The 19,593-nt window shown below is 36.8% G+C and overlaps 9 protein-coding genes across 9 annotated transcripts; 6 read left to right on the plus strand and 3 right to left on the minus strand. All coding sequences in view use genetic code 12, as the record gives it.

Annotated features, from left to right (window-relative positions):
• Positions 1–471: 471 nt before the first annotated feature.
• CORT_0C02060 (Crz1 C2H2 zinc-finger transcription factor) lies at positions 472–2,589 on the plus strand (the record flags this gene model as incomplete). The annotated part of the gene is made up of 1 exon (XM_003868438.1): positions 472–2,589. The coding sequence occupies one exon, from the start codon at positions 472–474 to the stop codon at positions 2,587–2,589; it is 2,118 nt and encodes a 705-aa protein (XP_003868486.1).
• Positions 2,590–2,751: 162 nt separating this feature from the next.
• On the plus strand, positions 2,752–4,260 carry CORT_0C02070 (Sam50 protein; the record flags this gene model as incomplete). Its single annotated transcript, XM_003868439.1, has 1 exon — positions 2,752–4,260. One exon carries the CDS (start codon positions 2,752–2,754, stop codon positions 4,258–4,260), a length of 1,509 nt encoding a protein of 502 aa, XP_003868487.1.
• Positions 4,261–4,318: 58 nt separating this feature from the next.
• On the minus strand, positions 4,319–5,353 carry CORT_0C02080 (Cab2 protein; the record flags this gene model as incomplete). Its single annotated transcript, XM_003868440.1, has 1 exon — positions 4,319–5,353. The coding sequence occupies one exon, from the start codon at positions 5,351–5,353 to the stop codon at positions 4,319–4,321; it is 1,035 nt and encodes a 344-aa protein (XP_003868488.1).
• A 1,061-nt stretch (positions 5,354–6,414) lies between these two features.
• On the plus strand, positions 6,415–6,642 carry CORT_0C02090 (hypothetical protein; the record flags this gene model as incomplete). Its single annotated transcript, XM_003868441.1, has 1 exon — positions 6,415–6,642. The coding sequence occupies one exon, from the start codon at positions 6,415–6,417 to the stop codon at positions 6,640–6,642; it is 228 nt and encodes a 75-aa protein (XP_003868489.1).
• A 318-nt stretch (positions 6,643–6,960) lies between these two features.
• On the plus strand, positions 6,961–8,190 carry CORT_0C02100 (Ssn8 protein; the record flags this gene model as incomplete). The annotated part of the gene is made up of 1 exon (XM_003868442.1): positions 6,961–8,190. One exon carries the CDS (start codon positions 6,961–6,963, stop codon positions 8,188–8,190), a length of 1,230 nt encoding a protein of 409 aa, XP_003868490.1.
• A 1,084-nt stretch (positions 8,191–9,274) lies between these two features.
• Positions 9,275–10,633, plus strand: CORT_0C02110 (hypothetical protein; the record flags this gene model as incomplete). The annotated part of the gene is made up of 1 exon (XM_003868443.1): positions 9,275–10,633. The coding sequence occupies one exon, from the start codon at positions 9,275–9,277 to the stop codon at positions 10,631–10,633; it is 1,359 nt and encodes a 452-aa protein (XP_003868491.1).
• Positions 10,634–12,588: 1,955 nt separating this feature from the next.
• CORT_0C02120 (hypothetical protein) lies at positions 12,589–15,405 on the plus strand (the record flags this gene model as incomplete). Its single annotated transcript, XM_003868444.1, has 1 exon — positions 12,589–15,405. One exon carries the CDS (start codon positions 12,589–12,591, stop codon positions 15,403–15,405), a length of 2,817 nt encoding a protein of 938 aa, XP_003868492.1.
• Positions 15,406–15,550: 145 nt separating this feature from the next.
• CORT_0C02130 (Rct1 protein) lies at positions 15,551–16,255 on the minus strand (the record flags this gene model as incomplete). Its single annotated transcript, XM_003868445.1, has 1 exon — positions 15,551–16,255. One exon carries the CDS (start codon positions 16,253–16,255, stop codon positions 15,551–15,553), a length of 705 nt encoding a protein of 234 aa, XP_003868493.1.
• Positions 16,256–17,299: 1,044 nt separating this feature from the next.
• Positions 17,300–19,591, minus strand: CORT_0C02140 (Chs4 activator of Chs3p chitin synthase; the record flags this gene model as incomplete). The annotated part of the gene is made up of 1 exon (XM_003868446.1): positions 17,300–19,591. One exon carries the CDS (start codon positions 19,589–19,591, stop codon positions 17,300–17,302), a length of 2,292 nt encoding a protein of 763 aa, XP_003868494.1.
• Positions 19,592–19,593: the final 2 nt, after the last annotated feature.

A 19,593-nucleotide genomic window follows, 5' to 3' on the forward strand; every position in this document is an offset into this window, starting at 1 on the left:
TTCACACCTTTGCATGCAATATATATATATAAAGTGGAATTTCGAGAATAACAAATTATTTGGGGCTCTTCTTCGCTCAATAGAAACTACAACTCTAGTCGAAGCCTTGCCCTCATTATATCCAATTGTCTTACCTCATTGGTCTGCATTTAATACAGTGTCTTATTCTTCCGATTGTGTCACTATCTTTTGAGACATTGACAAAGAAGGAAAAAAAATTTACTTTTGTTTGTTTAACAGAAAGAAAGAGAGTGTAAGTGTGAGAAAAATAATTTCAATTTCAACCGAAAACAGAGAGAGACAGGAAGATTGTGTGTGTGTTTTTATTCAGTGTAGCACAACTACAACTTATTCATCCACATTTCGACTGCTAGTTAAAATCAAGACTACATAATCACTTGCAAATCACAAATAATTCTGCTGACTCATTACAACTCTACTTTATTCAAAAGTAAACAAGCAACACACATTATGTCATACAACCCACATTCACGAAGAGATGATGAGGTCTACCACCAGCTACATACATCTCCTCAGGAGTTTGATATCAATAATTTCCAGCTAGATAATGATATGCTACAACAGAATGCGATGGATATCCAGGATTACCAACAAAGGAATTTTCAAAATGCAGGTGCTAATTATCAGCAATACCAGGATATTCCGGAATCCAACGTCAAAGAAGCCTACTCGGAAATTACCTATCAAGCCTATGACAATCAAAGCAATATCCAAGTATCGTACGACTATGCTGAGCTAGATCAACTGGGAAGACAGTATACTGAAAATGTCAATACAGGCAATGGGTTATCATTGAATACTCAGAACTTACCACAATTTACTGACAACGACTTTTTATCACCATCCTCGCAAATTAGCCATCTTTCACCTGTGAACAGGACAAGCAGTAATCCACAAAACGATTTTCTACAGGTACAACAAAATCAAATGGATAGCAACTTTCTTAATCCAAATTCACCTGGTCATTTTTCATCACAATCTTTGTATTCAGACAATTCATCTCAGCCGGCTTCACCATATCTTGATGCAGCATCACATTTCAGTAATGCCAATTTGGCGCCTCCTCAAGTTCCTGGACCAGCATTTTCTGATGTTGGTTCTGTACATGGAGGAAATTCATCTACAAACTTAGCTCAAAATCATTTTGATACCCGTAATAATAATGATTACCTAAACACAGATATAGCTTTCGGGGAGTCAATTAGCTCAACGAATTTGCCCACAATGTCATCCTCCAATGCTTGGCAGCAGACAATAGAAGCCGATCTTCAAAAAGAAGAGTATAATGGATTAGAATTTGGCGCTGGAATGGAGTATCCTCGTGAGTTCCAAATGGATTCGCAGCCGTTTGTACAAAAAGGTTCACAAACTTTTGAGGAAAACCTCCAACTTAACAACGTCAATACGCAACCCGAAACCGATCCTCATCATTTTACTTTCCGTAGTCCACAAATGGACTTTGATCTTGACATCAAGGTTACTCCTCCAGAACATTCGGGAGAGTCAAAGATGCAAGAAGACCCTAAAGGAGATGACGAAGCCAATACAAAGCAAATGCTTACCGAAAACAACTTGTCTACGTATAATAATCAAATAAAGGAGGAGATAGATGGACAAGGTGCAACTGTGCATAAAGACTCATCGGGTATTGTAATATCGATACACCAAGCGCCCGAAGTCATGGCAGCAAGGACTCCATCTTTGTTTAGCAACTCTTCCGCAAATTCATCATTAAACTTGTCAAGGACGAATAGCAGAAATGAAAGTGATTCAAAGAACGAGAAAAAGAGTAGTTCAAGTCTTGTGCCGAATTCACAAATCATCCCCTCATCACCAAATTCTGCCAGTGGCGAAGAAAGCTCCAAGGATTTATTAAATCCAGAATACCAATCAATCAAACGTGGAAGGAGAAAGAGTCATGCGTCGAAAGCATCCAATAGTCTATCTCCTAGACCTCGATCGAAATCTCCCGCTTCAACAAGGAGCATAAGTGGTGACAATGATGGCAGCGATGAGGATGACAATGAAGACAATGAGAGCTCCTCGCAAGTCTCCTCGCGTGAAAAAATGTTAGAACTAGCACTGCCGAATCAATCCTCAAAACGTACACAGAAGCACCCCAGTGTCTATGCTTGTCATTTATGTGATAAACGTTTTACTAGGCCCTACAATTTGAAATCACATTTGCGTACACATACAGATGAAAGGCCATTCATTTGTAGTCAATGTGGTAAAGCATTTGCTAGGCAACATGATCGGAAACGACATGAAGATTTACATTCTGGTGAAAAGAAGTACCAATGTAAGGGGATGTTGAAGAATGGTCAACCATATGGATGTGGTAGAAAATTTGCTCGTGCTGATGCATTAAGACGACACTTTCAAACTGAAGCTGGTAAAGAGTGTATACGACTTTTGATTGAAGAAGAAGAGGAAGAAAAAAGGAATGGAGGAGTACCGTCTTCTGTTGATACGACAGGAAGTAATGGTAATGATTTCTTGAGTCCTGATTCATCCTCCACCGGACGTGGGTCGGTTCCCCAAGTCGCAATATCTCCACCTGAGTAGTCGCGGCAGATGTAATAAAGGTGTTTATAATGTTCTGAAGTTGTATTAATGTTTATATTTTTAATGATTACCCATGATTGATCCAAGTTGTAGATTTTGCATCAACTAGAAAAAAAAAAAAATCTCGAAAATCAAGTAAGAGGGCATTACTACCCATCAACAATGTCTATCCTTGGTCAAGATGAAGAGTTTATGGATAACATGAAATATGCCACTCCTGATCAACTATCGGACAAGGCATTAACCACAGCAGAAAAGGAATTGAACAACTTGCAACAGCAGAAACAACAGCAACTTCTAGATCAAAATAAACAGTTTATGCAAAATCTATTTCAAGAGAACTCTACTCAACCAATCAAGATACGAAATGTGCAATTGACTAATAGTGGACAGTTTCGTGACTCGTTTGTGGAATCACAATTTCAACCATTACTCACCGGTGACATTTTTCCTTTACATCGATACTTGTCCATTATTGACAACATTCTGAAGAACTTAATCAAATCTGGTGTTGTGGAGAATGTACTATGTAACACTCATCAAGTTGCGTCGAATACAAAGTCCCCAATGTTAGCGGTACGTCGTGGGTTTTCAGCTGGGACTGGTGCTATTCATGTGGTGCCCATTTTCAACACTATACCAATAAAGCGATTTTTTGCTAAAACAGGAACCAATATAGGAAATGGAGAAGGTGATGGATATATTCAATTTCAGTTACGAAACATATTTGGCGGTGGAGAAAACCTTGTATTTGATGCTGTAACAGGTACTAAAACTTCAAGTTCATATTTAGTCAATTATAATCAACCAATAGCCAACAATTGTAATTATATTTGGGAGAATTGCATTAGTTTGAACACCAGGAATCTCGATTGGATTCAAAGTAAAGTTCACACAAAAAGTTTGGTAAACAAAATCTACACTCAATTTAATAATTGTAAATTGAATCATGAGGTGATTTTGGAAAATTCAATACGTGATTTAGATAATTATGGATCCAAAAGTTTTGCAATATTACAACAATGTGGTCAAAATGTAAAATCTTCAATTGCATATAATATCAACTATGATACTAGAAATAGTAAGCATTTGCCGTTCCGAGGATCATTTATGCAATGGGGGATCGAGTATAATGGATTATTCAGGTTTAACATGTATCCATTTGTGAAGACAGCAACACAGCTACAATATGCATGGAGTGTTCCATCAATCAGCTCACATGTTTTAACCAGCACTAAAATGGGACTTCTATATCCATTGAACGGTAAATCGTCCATACTAGATAGGTTTTTCATTGGGGGTCCTAATGATGTTCGATCATTCACGTTAAATAGATTAGGTCCAAGAGATCAAAATTCATTTATTGGAGGTGACTTATTTCTCAATGGTGGTATTTCTTTATTTACTGATGTTCCTAGATATAAAGAATCCAATTTCAAGTTTCATAATTTCATCAATTGGGGTAAATTGGTATCATTAAATCATGAAACATCTGTTTCAGATAATTTCAAGCAATTGTCTCATTCGTATTGTTTGAGTTACGGATTTGGTATACTATACAATCATCCAATGGCTAGATTTGAGTTGAATTTCGTTTTACCCCTTTTAGCTAATGGACGTGATTCAATAAGAAAGGGAATACAATATGGGATTGGTGTTTCTTTCTTGTAAGCTTTATAAACATGTATATATGTACATATAGAATGCTAATTCGACTCAATTGCAGAAACTACTTTGCTTCCTTAATCCATTCGTCGTGAATCTTTATAACTGCGGGTATCATTTTACTTTCAATTTCAACACCTTTTTGGACCTCTTCATTAGTTAATCGGATCCATTGTTCATTACCATTAGGACTGACAAACACAACTTCCTTCTTTCTAGTTTGTAACAAATTTCCAATCACCAATTGATGATGATATCTATCCAACGCACTTCTTGCCTTTTTCAACAAGATATTGTTATCAGTTTCCAATTTGAAACTAATAATCATGGCTCCTGAAGTCCAGTTCAGAACCAAACGACTTAGAAATTTCGGCACTTGAGCTAATCGAATCACTAGTTCACCATCTTGGGTGGCTGAACTTTGAATTTTATGTTGAGGCATTCTTGATTGAGGAATGAAGAAATCCGACACAGCAGCAGCTAAATAAAAAAGTGCCTTGTTTGAATACACTTTTAATGATTCAGATATCGTTTTCAAAGTATAAAGATATTGATTCACGGTAGTGAATGGAATCAATAATAAGGAATTTGTCGATTGTGCTTCATGATATTTACGATAAACTTGCAACATCTGATCACTAAACTTGGGATTGATTTCAATTTTACCATCACGTTCAATCATAAAATCAAGAAAACAGTTGGTTGAATGACTATAATGTCTTGAATATGGCAACAACGAAAATTCACGATGTAAGAAGATAACAGCATACCCATTCTCCAAAAAGTATTCGGCTGATGTAGCACCTCGAGTACCAGCACTGAAATTATCAATAAATCGAACAGTATTATTTTCCAAAGGAACAGTGGTACCTCCAGAAGTAACCAATGCAATCTTTTTATGGGTGTTTTTTTGATGATAGGTGATGAATTGAGCCAATTCTTGCTCTATTTCCAGTAAATATGATGGTGGTTTGTGACTGGCAAAATAATCATCCTCATCGGATGTTTGTGCTGCTGCAAATTCAGGTATTGACCGATCAATTGCCGTTGACTCTTCGGGTTTGGCAGTATGGAAGTTTTTTTGACCTGGTGGTGACATTGGTGTTGGTGGTTCCGAGGGCTTTAGGGTGCTTGTGACAATGTACCCTTCTATGCAATAAACTCAGCTAAAAATTGGGTGATTATTATTTTAGTTGGGTCGTTTGGCGGGTGAACGCTTTGCGGGACTAAGGCTTCTTTTTTCGATGGGGCAATACGTCACACTGGACACGACTAACATTTTGCAACACCAAATGAAAAGGGTACGAGTCACTCTTACTGCAAACTATTGTTAGAGGCATCATATGAATATGTATTTGGCCATGCTGTTGCTATAAATGTGTCGCTTTGATCCTGTTACACTAGTTAGTTAAGTGTGCAAGCTGCTACAAGTTGCAGAGGAAGTACTTTCATCAAGCAAAGATAACATAACCAAAATCCCAACAGGGAAAGCCTGTATGTCTGCATTTCCGAGGTGGAGCGCTTTAGTTTGTTCCAATGAGAGTTATTTGAAGACTGGTCAATTATAGCTAGACTATTAAATTTGTTTGAGATTTACTTGCAAAATTAGTAAAAATTAACAAAAACATTCAAAGAAGTTGTCTGATCTATTGGCTCACAATTATGCTAAGTCAAAGGCATCAACAGAGACAATAAACTTGCTGAATGAAATAAGTGTAAACGTTATCGAAGTACAGAAAGCCATGCAAAAGCTCATATTGTGTCGCAAAAAACTATCTCATAAAATTTAATTTCCTGACATTGAACATGCAACTTTACAATTTTTTTTTTCTTATTTTTCTTATTTTAACTTTTAACTCGTTCCGCATTAATTATATTTCCTAACTAGGCAATTATTGATACTTCTATAACGAATAGCAATATTATCGACTTGTACATGCTGAATTGTGAGCGGAGCAGGTCATTTGAAGCCCATATTATATAGTTTCGAAAGTTTTATCACTTTTTTCTGGAAATCATTTCTCTCTGTGTTATATATAAATATCGCGTACTAATTCTCATAACCGTTTCCACAATCACCTCCACAATACTCATATCTTATCGAACCTCATTACTGGTTTACTGAACCCCAAGAGCCATTATACGCAAATTCGTTTTAACATGCAATTACTACATTTTAGCATCATTGGATTGATGGCAATAGGAGGTGCACAATCGCTATTCATCCCCCAGAACCAAGATGAGTTTGTATTGGTTACGAAGAAGACCGATATAAAGAACTTGTTTAAGAAATATCCTAATGGGAAGATACTTGATGATATTAATGATCCAAATGAGAAGATATTTGTTTATGATGTTGAAACAGTGATGCTGAAGTTAGTCAAATGAGTGGGGCGATACACAGCTGAGCTCTTTTTATGACTTTAATGACGTGCATCCTCTTATTTAATTCTTCAGATACAATATTTAGATACGCTATATATAAGAAATGTTATGAATTTACTTAGAAGAACTGTAGGCATCGTAGTTGGTAGAAACTGTCCACTTTCTACATTTCAAAGCAACTGGTAGCGGCTCCGGCTATTTGAAAAAGTTTGTGATCAATTTTTGGGTTGCATTTTGGTTGAGCACCCACAAATGATTAACATATAGCATCCAACCTACAACTCATCTACAAACCCTCCGTAACACATCTTCGTACACATCATGTCTGCAGATTATTGGAACTCATCACAAAGAAATCAATGGCAGCTCACTAGATTTTCCTTACTTGAAGCAAGAAGGAAAATCATTTATCTTGAACGTAAAATGATTCAAAATGGACTTATAAAAGATTCTCCCAACATTAATTATGATTACAATATGCGAATATATCTTCATAACTTGATGCTAAAATTAGGTCGTCGAATGAATGTACGGCAAGTTGCTATTGCCACTGCTGAAGTATATTGCACGCGATTTTTAACTCGAGTCAGTTTAAAAGAAATAAATGTTTATTTACTTGTGACAACTTGCTTATATGTTGCTTGCAAGATTGAAGAATGTCCTCAACATATACGATTGATTGTTCTGGAGGCAAGAAATTTATGGCCAGAGTATATTCCACAAGATGTAACTAAATTGGCAGAATTTGAATTTTATTTAATTGAAGAAATGGACCTGTATTTGTTATTACATCATCCCTATAAATCACTTTTACAGTTGAAAAATTATTTTGAACAAAAGTATGGTATCTATGGATTTAAATTAACTGATGAAGAGTTGCAAAATTGTTGGAGTTTAATTAATGATAGTTATATTACTGATTTACATTTGTTATTACCACCACATATAATTGCAGTTGCTGCTGTATACATTACAATTGTATTGAAAAAGAACTTGTCACAGTTAAAGAATAAAGATGAAAATGGAAGTGCAGAGGGTAACAATACCAATAGTTCAAACAATATCGGCACAAGTATATCACAGCAGGATTATCCCCAAGCCATGAATAATAGCAACAAACCAGGTTCTACAGATGGGTTTGACAACAGCTCAGCTAACAAAGAGTTGAATATTGATGACTTGATGAATTTATCAAAGCCAAATAGCCAAGAGAATGGTAAGACAAAGTCAGCGGAAGTATCACCACTGAAAAATGGCAATACACAATCAGCTAGTCAAAAAGAGAGTCAGGGAAATACCAACCACCCGAGTCTTCAACAACCGACTAAATCAACTCATACAGCACAAGATCTAGTTAATTTTGATTTAGATATCCTAGATGAAGATACAATTAGGATCAACAAGTTTATGAATTTTCTTGAACATTCACATATAAATCTTGATGAAGTTGTTGAAGCAGTTCAAGATATGGTTAATGTATATGTGTTATGGAATAGATACAATGAACAATCAGTTAGGAAAGCCTTACAGGTGATGTTATGGAAGAGATGATAGGGTGGAGAGAGAAAGAAAGAAAGAAAGAGAGAAAGAAAGAGAGAGGTTCACGTTGATATTAACACACGTCTGCATTGTGCGTGTACTCCGCGTTTGAATGCGTTGTGTCTACGTTGCATTGATTAGTATTTACATATTTCCCATTTGTTCCGAGGGTTCCTTTTAGCTGCATATTTTTATTACCTATTTTGGTTTTCCGTGTGGGTTTTTATCCATTTGGAAAGAGGAAATGTTACTAAAAATAACCACACACACACACACACAGATTCATGCATACGAGCAACATCTTCATAGAAAGAATGTATAGATACGTTTGCTATGTGAAGGTGTATATACGTTGTGTATAGTGTACATGTAAGTCGCAGCTGTAGCAAATGGATGGGAAATTAATCCTTAGTGAAAGCGTAATCTGATACAACGTGTCTGATTTTGTTTTTTCTTGAGACGCGCAATTATGAAAGACTCATTTTGTATGACAATTTTGAATTTTAAATTTTAAACTCCACCAAATATTAAATGGTACGACCTGAGCCATTATATCTTCACAATGGGTAGACATAACATATGGAAACAAACAGACATTTGCTATATACAATGTAAGTGTAGACACGGAATTCAATGCAATTTTATACTCAAACACAAATTATTACTTTTGTCAAGTGCCCCAAGCCACACGCAGAGAAAAATTTTTTAATTTTTTAATTTTTTGATTCAGAGACAAAGACGACAACGAGGAATACGACGGGGGACACGACTCAAACGACAGCCTCTCTTTCGAACTGAAAAAAAAAAACAAAAGAAAAAAAAAATTCAGGTCTCATACAAAACAGTGTGTGTATAAGACTTACAGTGAAAGTGTCAACTGAAAAGACACATCAACAAGGGGTATTAAGAAGAAGAATTCAAAGACAAAAAATCAAAAAATTATACAGACCATTCTTTTGTTGCAACACCTCGTATTCCAACCCTTTTTTACTTGGACCACCATCTGCCCTTGTTCTTACAATACTTTATTTATTTTTATACCAGATCTGAAGGGGGTAACACCGGCACAAGATCTGATTATTTTAAAGAAGGGATAATGGCTACACTGACAAAGATAAAAACCAGGAGAAGTTCTAGTCGACTGGGTGAGACACGTGAATCATTCAAGATAAACACCACTTCTTACAACCTACAGGAAGACGGTGATGGTTTACTGAATAATGTGCAGCAAGACAGCATCAACGATGCAGCTGAAGCAGCTCAGGACCAAGCATACCATGGATCACTTTGGGCGAAAGTTGAGAGAAATCAGATTCCATTATCAAGAAACTTGATGATTTTATTATACACTTTGAATCTTTTAAGTTCCAACACCAATATTATCAACTTTACAAACAAATTTTTACGTTTACAAAACCAGGTCGGGTATAATCTGGAAGGCAACCCCATCTATGATATCCACATAGATGATGTTTATTTTGTCATTAATTGGGTCATCACTGTTACTTTTCTTCGATCGTTTTTGATGAAGTATTGTTTTGGTCCATTTGCTGCTAAATTTTGTCATATTTATTCACGCAAAGCCAAAATAAGATTTGCTGAACAAAGTTGGTCGTTTGTTTATTATAGTATTTCATTTATTTATGGGGTTTACTTATACCTGGATGCTCCTTACTACAACAATTTAGATCAAATTTATATTAACTGGCCTAATTTTGTCATGGATGCTAGGTTCAAGAGTTATTATTTGATTTCAATGGCGTTTTGGTTACAACAGATTTTTGTATTACATGTTGAAAAACCAAGGAAAGATCATTATCAAATGTTTAGTCATCATATCATTACTTGTTGTTTAATTATTGGATCTTATTATTACTATTATTTCAGAATTGGTCATTTGATTTTGATGATTATGGATTCAGTTGACATCTTTTTAGCAGCTGCCAAGATGTTGAAATATGCTGGTAGGTTAGTTGCTTGTGACGCCATGTTTGTATTGTTTCTCGTGAGTTGGATTGGATTAAGACATGGGGTTTACAATTATATCTTTTATCATGCTTGGCATAAATCCGTACATTTGATGCAAGACGGTCAATGTATGGTTGGATCTGATCAGAAAAGATGCTGGACACCAGGGGTAATCAATACGTTTTTGGGTTTACTAGGCGGGCTACAAATAATCACATGTATTTGGATGTATTTGATTTCAAAAGTTGCTTATAAAGTTATTATTGGAGTTGGTGCTGAAGATGTCAGAAGTGATGAAGATGACACTGATTTTGAAAAAGAAGAAGAAAAGAATGGGGAGATTGAAGAAAACGAAGGTGAGTTTTGTGGGGGTGTGTATGGTGATTATGAACAAGGGGAAAAGGAAACGGATGTTGAGACTAAAAAAACTGATATTGTTATAGATGTCAAAAGTGAAGTTAACATACACGGAAATGAAGATGAATGAGCTAGTTTATTTAATAGAAAGGAAGTAAGTGAAAAGTACATGCTAAGGCGAGTTTTGACCTGTAGATTGAATAGGATGTGATTGTAGGAGCCGCGTGCTCATGTCGGTGAATGCTGCTGTGTTGTTCACAAATACCACCCTACTGGATTTACAATCCTCTGAGTTTACGTACGGCATATGCTCTGTTATTTAAACTGAACATACGTTTTGTGTTATACTTTAGTTTCGATTCTCCTAAACTGTGTAGTAGTGGAGTAAATAAGATCGATAACGTAGCAGCCCTTACTTGATATTCTGTCGCTCCAAATCAAGCTTACCGTTTGCAATGAAAGGCATCTTTTGCATTTTGTATAAAGTTGAAAAGGTTGCGAATAATAATACTCTTTATTTACTGTAAGATGTACAGCTTGAAAGCCTGGGCCCAATTTTTTTTAAAATGGTATCAACATGCAACTTGCCAAAGCTAGATTCTACCTTGATCAATCTTGGCATAAGATGAGGTAATAGACCAAGCCTTGTGATAGTTGTGGTAGGAGTATAATACTTTAAGAAAATCGAGCACACAATTTTAACGTTATAGACTGACAAGCAAGGAGCAAAATTGTCTGCATTTCTCATTACTGATGAAAGGAAAACATTGAGATACAGTTTACTTGTGCGTTGAATTGTAAAAATTAGAAAATGCATACAGAAAGGGATAAACGTCTTATCAACTCATGTCCAAAGGTTTAATAAATGTATAAGGCTAGTATACTCGAAAATAAGGTCTCTGACACATTTAAAATCGAATATTAGGAACTGGTCAGAGCTGTCATTTGGAACGCTAAAAATGAACTTGAGAAAGATTGGAAAGTTAAATTTGTTTTGCAACTTGTGATGATGTCTTTTCCAATCTTGTATGATTTTTGAACACGCCAGGTTGTAGTAGCCATAAGATGCCGTTTTAATGATCAAGTTTGCACCGTTATCTTCTGAATGAATCTTTCCAATACTGCTTAAAGAAAATATTGCAAACAATTTCCGCTGAGGCAATAGCTTGAGCCATCTGATAATGGTAGTTTTTGACACAATAACAAACTTGTAGCTATTGGAAGCACTTTCAATAGGAATTCGTTGGGTGAGATCCTCGAGCTTTACGTTGGACTCATGATCTTTAGAGGTGTAAGCTTTAGAACGCTACTTGAAACTTTAGAGCCGTTATTGAGATATAAAAAGCAAGCAGAGCGTAGCTATAGCTAGAGGTAGAAACGAGGATCCACTTTTGGCTATACTTTCCTCATTTTGGGAAAAAGTAGATGACTATGGGATATTGAAGTAAATTTGTTAGTGGAAATCGCGATTTTACTACAGGATTCTGAACTTTGCAACTTTTTTTGCGTCTTAAAATTGAGCAAAACAGGCCATGATTATATGCTGCATCGGTTCAAAGCGTATCTATCAGAAGAATATGGTTACATTTGATCAATTGCTTAGAACGATGTGCTAGTGGCATCTAAATATTCGATCCTAACTGTGCAAAATGCCTTTTTTTCGTTTTGTGAATTGCTAGCTTAGGTATTTTTGGATTTTTCGAGCCCTTTTTGTATTTTCGTATTTGGGATAACAACTTTGGGGGTACCTTTTTGACATCTTATTGAACTACATGAAGTGCATCAACTATTATCTTTGAGCAACGTGACTATGTATTTGTTCCCTAAAGGGTATTTGAGTAGTGACCCAACATATATATATATGATTAACCTGGTAGCTTTATCGAAAGTGACGCGCGTGTTTCTTAATTTTGAAGAAAAGTAAACAAAAGGAAAGAAAAAGATGAAAAGAAGCAGCAATAGCAGCAGGAGGAGTAGAACCGAGATCCATCTAACTCAACGACCAAGACTATAAACCTCGTCTTTTTCAAAGTACAGATACCTCCCATAACAACGAACCTCCCCTCCAAAAGACATATAAATGTTATGGATTCGAAAACATCTACACCTGCTTCAACAATAACCAATACTTACACTTCAGGAATCAAACAATCGTCAATTTCAATTGCAGTTAGAGTAAGGCCATTTACAGATAACGAAAACAATCGTCTTGTGAAACTAGACGATGATGATTTCTTTCTTGGAGATGGATGTTTTACCGATGGAAACGCTAATAATAATAATAATAATGTCACCACAAATAATACCTCGTCAGCTAATTCTATAACCAAACAGAAATTTCTTAATCAATCAGGCATCAGAAAAATCGTCAATGTAGTTGATGATAGAATGCTAATATTTGATCCACCTGAGACAAATCCTTTGGCCAAAATGCAAAAGAATGCCTTTCCTAATAGTTTCAAAGGTTCACGAATAAGAGAACACAAGTTTGTTTTTGATCGATTATTTGATGAAGATGCAAGTCAAAATGATGTATATCAAAACACAACGCGGCCATTGCTTGATTCGGTTTTGGATGGATACAATGCCACTGTTTTTGCATATGGAGCTACGGGGTGTGGTAAGACGCACACGATTCTGGGCACTCCTGAATATCCTGGAGTTATCTTCTTAACAATGAAGGAGTTGTATGAAAGGATTGGGGACCTAAGTGATACGAAAATAATCGATGTCAGTCTATCGTATTTAGAAATTTACAATGAAACCATTCGTGATTTACTCAACCCAGAAACTGATTTCAAAAAGCTAATAATTAGGGAAGATTCAAACAACAAGATTTCAGTATCGAATCTATCGCGACATAGGCCTGAATCTGTGGAGGAAGTGATGCATTTGATTATGGCCGGTAATGCCAATCGTACATCAAGTCCAACCGAAGCTAATGCAACTTCAAGCCGTTCACATGCAGTTTTGCAAATAAATATTGATCAAAAGAACCGTACCGGTGATATTAAAGAAGAGCATACGTTTGCCACATTGTCAATTATAGATTTAGCAGGAAGTGAGCGAGCAGCAGCAACCAAAAATAGAGGAGCAAGATTAAACGAAGGAGCAAATATCAACAAATCCTTGTTAGCCCTAGGAAATTGTATTAATGCATTATGTGATCCACGGCGACGTAATCATATCCCATATCGTGACTCGAAACTAACTAGATTGTTGAAGTTTTCCCTAGGAGGGAATTGCAAAACCGTCATGATTGTTTGTGTATCGCCTAGTAGTCAACATTATGATGAAACTTTGAACACATTAAAGTATGCTGATAGAGCTAAGGAGATTAAGACGAAGTTGATTAGGAATCAACATAATCTAGATCGTCATGTGGGATCATATTTGAAGATGATTACCGAACAAAAACAAGAAATTGAGGAACTTCGAGCTCGAGAGAATCAAATTGTTGATGTTACGATTGAGAAACGGAAGAAAGTTGAAGTACGGATCCTCCAATTGTTACAAGATACTATAGCATCAGTCAAACGTAATATAACCAAATATAATCTCGATAAATCGAAAAAGATATTCATGTTGGCTAAAAGGAAGGTGCTTTTACGACAAAAAATTGAAATTGAAATCATTCTTGAAGGGAAACAACATTTTCAACAAACAAGGCAATCATCAATTGTGCGACTGCGAAGTGATCAATTAACTTCTAATATTTATGATTTATGTGAACAAATTCTATCCAAGATTGATAATCAAATTTGGCAAATTGAATCCCAGTATAGACAACGCACTGAAATTGACCATATTTTGGGTGAATCAGCCGAGCGAGTATTGAAAAGGTTGGTAAATGATGACCCAGATTGGACTGTGTATCATTCGGTAATATATGATCAATTGATCCAATCTATTCGTGATGATTTACAACTGGAAATCTTGGTTAAATCATCAGCATTGTATGATCATTTGATTTACTCACTTGCACAATTTTATCGCACATCTTGGGCTTTAGCTACTTATTTAGCAAATCATGGTGGTGGTACCGGAATGAATACAGATGATACAATATTGCAAGATTTACTAGACGGGTTGGAAAAACTTGTCAATGGGACATTTGATGCTGTTTTTGAGAAATTTGCATTGGAATATCTTCGAAATAAAACATGGGACGATAGGGCAGATGATCGGGGAAACTTATCAATGAGGCAGAATGGTAATGAGTATGAAGAAAGGGATATAGAAGGTATGGTCAACGATGAAAATGCATATCCTGCACAATTATTTAAGAAACCACGAACGAATGGAGGGAATGCAAGCTCAATTATAACACCTCCTCGAGAAGCAAGAAAACCCTTGACTAAACGAACAAAGACATCGCCAAATAGTAAAATCAAACGATCATTAAAATTGCCCACCTCATCATCAACAACAAATAGTAACAAACAGAACCCATTGACATTACCCGTGTCTAACGCAGTACGAGATACACCCGAAGATGCGCCAGAAGATACGAGTATGAATGATATTAGTTTTAAGAACACTTCTGAGTTGATATTCCAAGAAGATGGCAACAATTCCATTCTAGTTGATCAAGATTTGGACTCACCAATGAGTAATACCAAACAAGTACAGTTTTTTGATATTTCGCAGGATAATGATTTGCAAATGAGTTCGCCACCGTTGCCAAAAGTGCCGTTGATGCGTAGTGAATCAATTACAAGGAATGATAGCCGAAGTGACGACAAACACCAACCGGAAAGTAATAGCGGAACCCCACCACCTATACAACTGCATCTACCTCCTTTACATAGTTTCAATTTGACTGAACTGAAGTCATCGTTATTGAATAGGCTGGCTGCTAGGGTAATGCTGCAGAATAACGAAAAGATGGGCCATATATAAACTATGTAGGAGTAAATCCTTTGAATGCAAATCTGAAAACTATTCCATAAATTTTATTGTAAAGTATAAAATCAACTATAAAATCGTAACAACCGTAGACAACTTCTTAAAATTGGTGACTCGTCTTATATCATGATGCGGTAATTTACCAACCACCTCTACCTCCACGACCTTCTTCCATTCTGTCTCCATAACCGCCTTGGCCTCCACCGTATCCACCTTGGCCTCCACCGAATCCACCTGGACCTCCGTGACCACCTGGACCACCATGACCACCATGATGACGACCCTCTTCACGACCACCTCCAAATCCACCACCAAATCCACCTTCGTTACGTCCACCGCCGTATCCTTCGTCACGACCACCACCATAGCCAAAGTTTCCACCACCTTCATTACGACCACCGCCATATCCACCACCGTATCCGCCGTCATTACGACCGCCACCGTATCCACCTTCGTTACGACCACCACCGCTACCACCAAAGAATCCACCGCTGGAGCCACCAGAAGCATTATCATATCTATTTTCATGAGAAGCAGAATAACTTTCATGTGATCCACCATGCTTCTTTTCATCCTTGTGTTCCTTATATTCATCTTGCAATTTACTTCCACCAATAGCACCACCAATGACTCCCAATACAGTACCTAATTTACCATGGTTTTGACCTCCAGCTTTATCTCCAGCAATTCCTCCAAGAACACTTCCAGTAACACCACCGAGAAACCCTCTGTCTTGTTGTTCACCATTTCCTCCGGAACGGTTGTCTTGGCTGCTGTTGTTGTTACCTCCTTGTGGGGTGTATTCACCTTGATTACCTGATGAGTAGAAATCGTTAGCTGACATAATGTAAATATCAATTGATCTTTTGATTACAGAAAAGAAAAAGGCAATTGATAGGAAATGTGTGTAAGTGAAATGTTAATTGGTATTTATACTTTTCACAAACTTGAAACGTGTCGACTTTTCAACTGTGTATATTGTTGATGAGGCTTTTTGGAATTTCGGTGATTGATTGTTATGAAATTGCTACAAAAGGGGGTAAGGAACAAATTTTGTGTAAAGTTGCAATACCTTCCTGCACATAACTCTCTCCATGTACAGTACCAGAGAGTAAAATTCCATGATTATGCACGTGACAAGATCTAATTTTAGCACAGAGCGTTTTGGTCATTAAACAGATTAGTTCACTTCTTCTGCCAATTGGTTGAAGGGACAAGCTCAATTGACCTTGTCTTGCAACGTATAGTGAACACTATTTATTTATTTTGACTCTGTCGGTATAAAACTATGGCTTAGTTTTTGCGATTTGTCATTCATTTTTTCTCTCCAAATGAGAGTCTCTCTATGATGTAATTAAACGTTGAAACATTTTTTTTGAGTGAGACACGCCGAAGTTATGTCTTGGCAAATTTAACGAAATTTTTGTTCTATTCGATCACAAAATTAAATTACGGAAATGTATACCTTTCTATTTTGAATGATCTCTCATGGGCAGTGTAGATGTCGAGAGTAGCGTCAGCCTTGCGAAGTGGGTCACGATGGAGGAAGCTTTCTGTTTATAAATCTATAGCTTCAGTTAAATTCCGCTATAGTTGACGTCGTACAACGCCATTCCTAGCGGTATGCTCTATTGTCTTGTCCTTAATGCAATGCACCCCTACTCAATTTAGCAAATTTTGCAACCAGGAAATTCTACATCGGGGGACCCTTTAAATCGAATAATTGTTTATCTCTATGTGTTTGCTTGTCACATCGTTAGTTCTCTTTACAGTATACTTACACATACACACACCCACCTCTCACTCTTTTCTAAACTACTTCTTTCCTCATACTTAATTGGCTTACTAGTCTTGAATTCCTCTGTCATCTACACATCCCCCCATTCTCTTACATAATAACACAGTCCTTTTCTTGAGCCGCACTTCCATCAGCATGACTGACAATGGGTCTTTTTTTCAACTTCTTTTGAATCCTGGCAACTGCTTCTTTGTCAGTCAATCTAGTCAATGACTTTTCATCACCATTTTCAGCTGCCTTTATGTACCAAACTTGAGCCTCCTTGGTATTCTTGATACATCCAATTCCCTTTTCATAAAAATTAGCCAATGCAAATTGTGCTTTTGGCAAGTTACATGATGCTGCTCGTTTAGCCCATTCAAATGCTTCTTGTTCATCTTTAGGTAAATATGGATCAGATCCCACGAGGTACCATGCGCACATGGCCAACATAGAATTTGGGTCTCCTCCTAAAGCAGCTTGTGTGTAATAATGAATTGACAAGTTTGAATCTTGTGGCAAAACTTCACCGATTTCATAGTGATGGCCCAATATAGCTGCTGATTGTGTATGACCCAATGCTGCTGCTTGGGCATACAATTCCAATGCATATTTCATATCTTGCAATACAATATCTTTGAAACCGTGGTAATATAACTTACCCAATTCATAGGGTGCTGCAGCTGTTAATTCCGTGGCTACATTAGTAGCTCTAGTCAACCATTTAATTCCCATTTTCTTTGTATTCATATCATTAGGTAATCCCATACGATTGTAGAAGGAATAAACCCCCAATTTATACATTGCTGCTGGGTGATTTCTCGATGCGGCAATTTTCAAATATTCAACTGCTTTTCTTGCATCTCTACCGGTACCTAATCCTTCTTCATAACAATAACTGGTACGATATGCACTTTCAACATGTCCATGCTTTGCAGCTGCTTGAAAAAGAATAAATGCATCTCTATTGTCAATCTTATCCAACGCTCCTGAACTATAAGCATCTCCTAACAAATATTGGGCTTCAGTATACCCCTTGTCGGACAATTTTTTCAAATAATATACCGCTTCTTTTAAAAATGCCTTGCGTAATTTCTTTTCATTACCTTCAACTTCAATTGTGGAAAAATCAATTGATTTATTTCTCTTGTGTTTATCTTTGTTTGTGTCTGGTCTACGTGGGGAGTTTTCAATTGATCTATTGTTGACGGGGGTATTATCACCCGATACCGATGTAGTTGTGGATGCTGTTGCGTTGTTTGTTGATTCAGCCGCCAACATCAATGCTGTTTGCAACATATACTGAGCATATTGAAACAATACATTTGGATCATTTGATTTCTTGGCGTTTTTACGATACAATTCCAAAGTCTTGATTCTAGGCAATAAATTGGCTGAATTTGAGCCGAGATACAGCTGAATCACATTTTGATTGAAGTCAATCATTGATGAATTATCATTACGATCATAGAAGAATGATGATGTAGATGATACTGACCGATTATGACCGTACTTCGTAGTGGATACTGCAACTGAAGGTGTACTCAAGTTGTTTTCAGATCTACTAAATATTTGATGATCCAAGTTGTTTGTGTTATTGTTGAGGTTGAGGTTAACTACCGATGAAGTAGCAGATAACGGATTTGAAGGTGGTGATGAGATACCATTGTCTTTGAATGCAAAAACTGGCGGTGGTGATGCAGGAGTAGAATCATAGACTGGGTATGGTGCACTAGATGGTGATGTGACACCAATCTTTGGCGAGTCATACACGGCTGGGTCTTTAGCCTGTTGTTGTTGTTCCTGTTGGTAGAAATGTTGTTCACTAGGTGATATTTGTCCCGCCATTCTAGGTGAAGAGTTTCCCGAAGATGAATGAGAAACGTTTGGTATCAAATGCGTGGGTAAACTTGATAAACGTTGTTGTCTATCAGATCCATCATCATTAGCTAATAAGCTTCTATACTTTTGTCTTTGGACTGAGGGATGTTGTTGCTGTTGCTGTTGCTGTTGCTGTTGTTGTTGATGCTGTGGCGCTGATGCATGACGCGCATAATTTTGTGGTTGGCATTGTGGGTATTGATATTGATGCTGTGGTGGAGGGATAGGTTCGTATTGATATTGTGGCATTTGACCTTGGCCATATTGCTGTTGTTGCTGAATATCATGCGGTATATATGGTTTATTATTATGATTTGGAGGTAAATGCAAATCCTCCATTCCTGATGTAACCTCAGTCATACTAGGTGAACTATCTGAACGATCACTTTGACTAGTTTGATTAAAATCCAGAAGTGGATATGGAGTGGTTGTGTTGGGGGTGGTGGCTGTAGTTGTTGAAGTAGTTGCACTACTACTAGATGAAGTTACTTGACGATAAGGGTGTGAGGAACCAGAACTCATTA

Source organism: Candida orthopsilosis (genome assembly GCF_000315875.1).
Source record: "Candida orthopsilosis Co 90-125, chromosome 3 draft sequence".
Lineage (NCBI taxonomy): Eukaryota > Fungi > Ascomycota > Pichiomycetes > Serinales > Debaryomycetaceae > Lodderomyces > Lodderomyces orthopsilosis.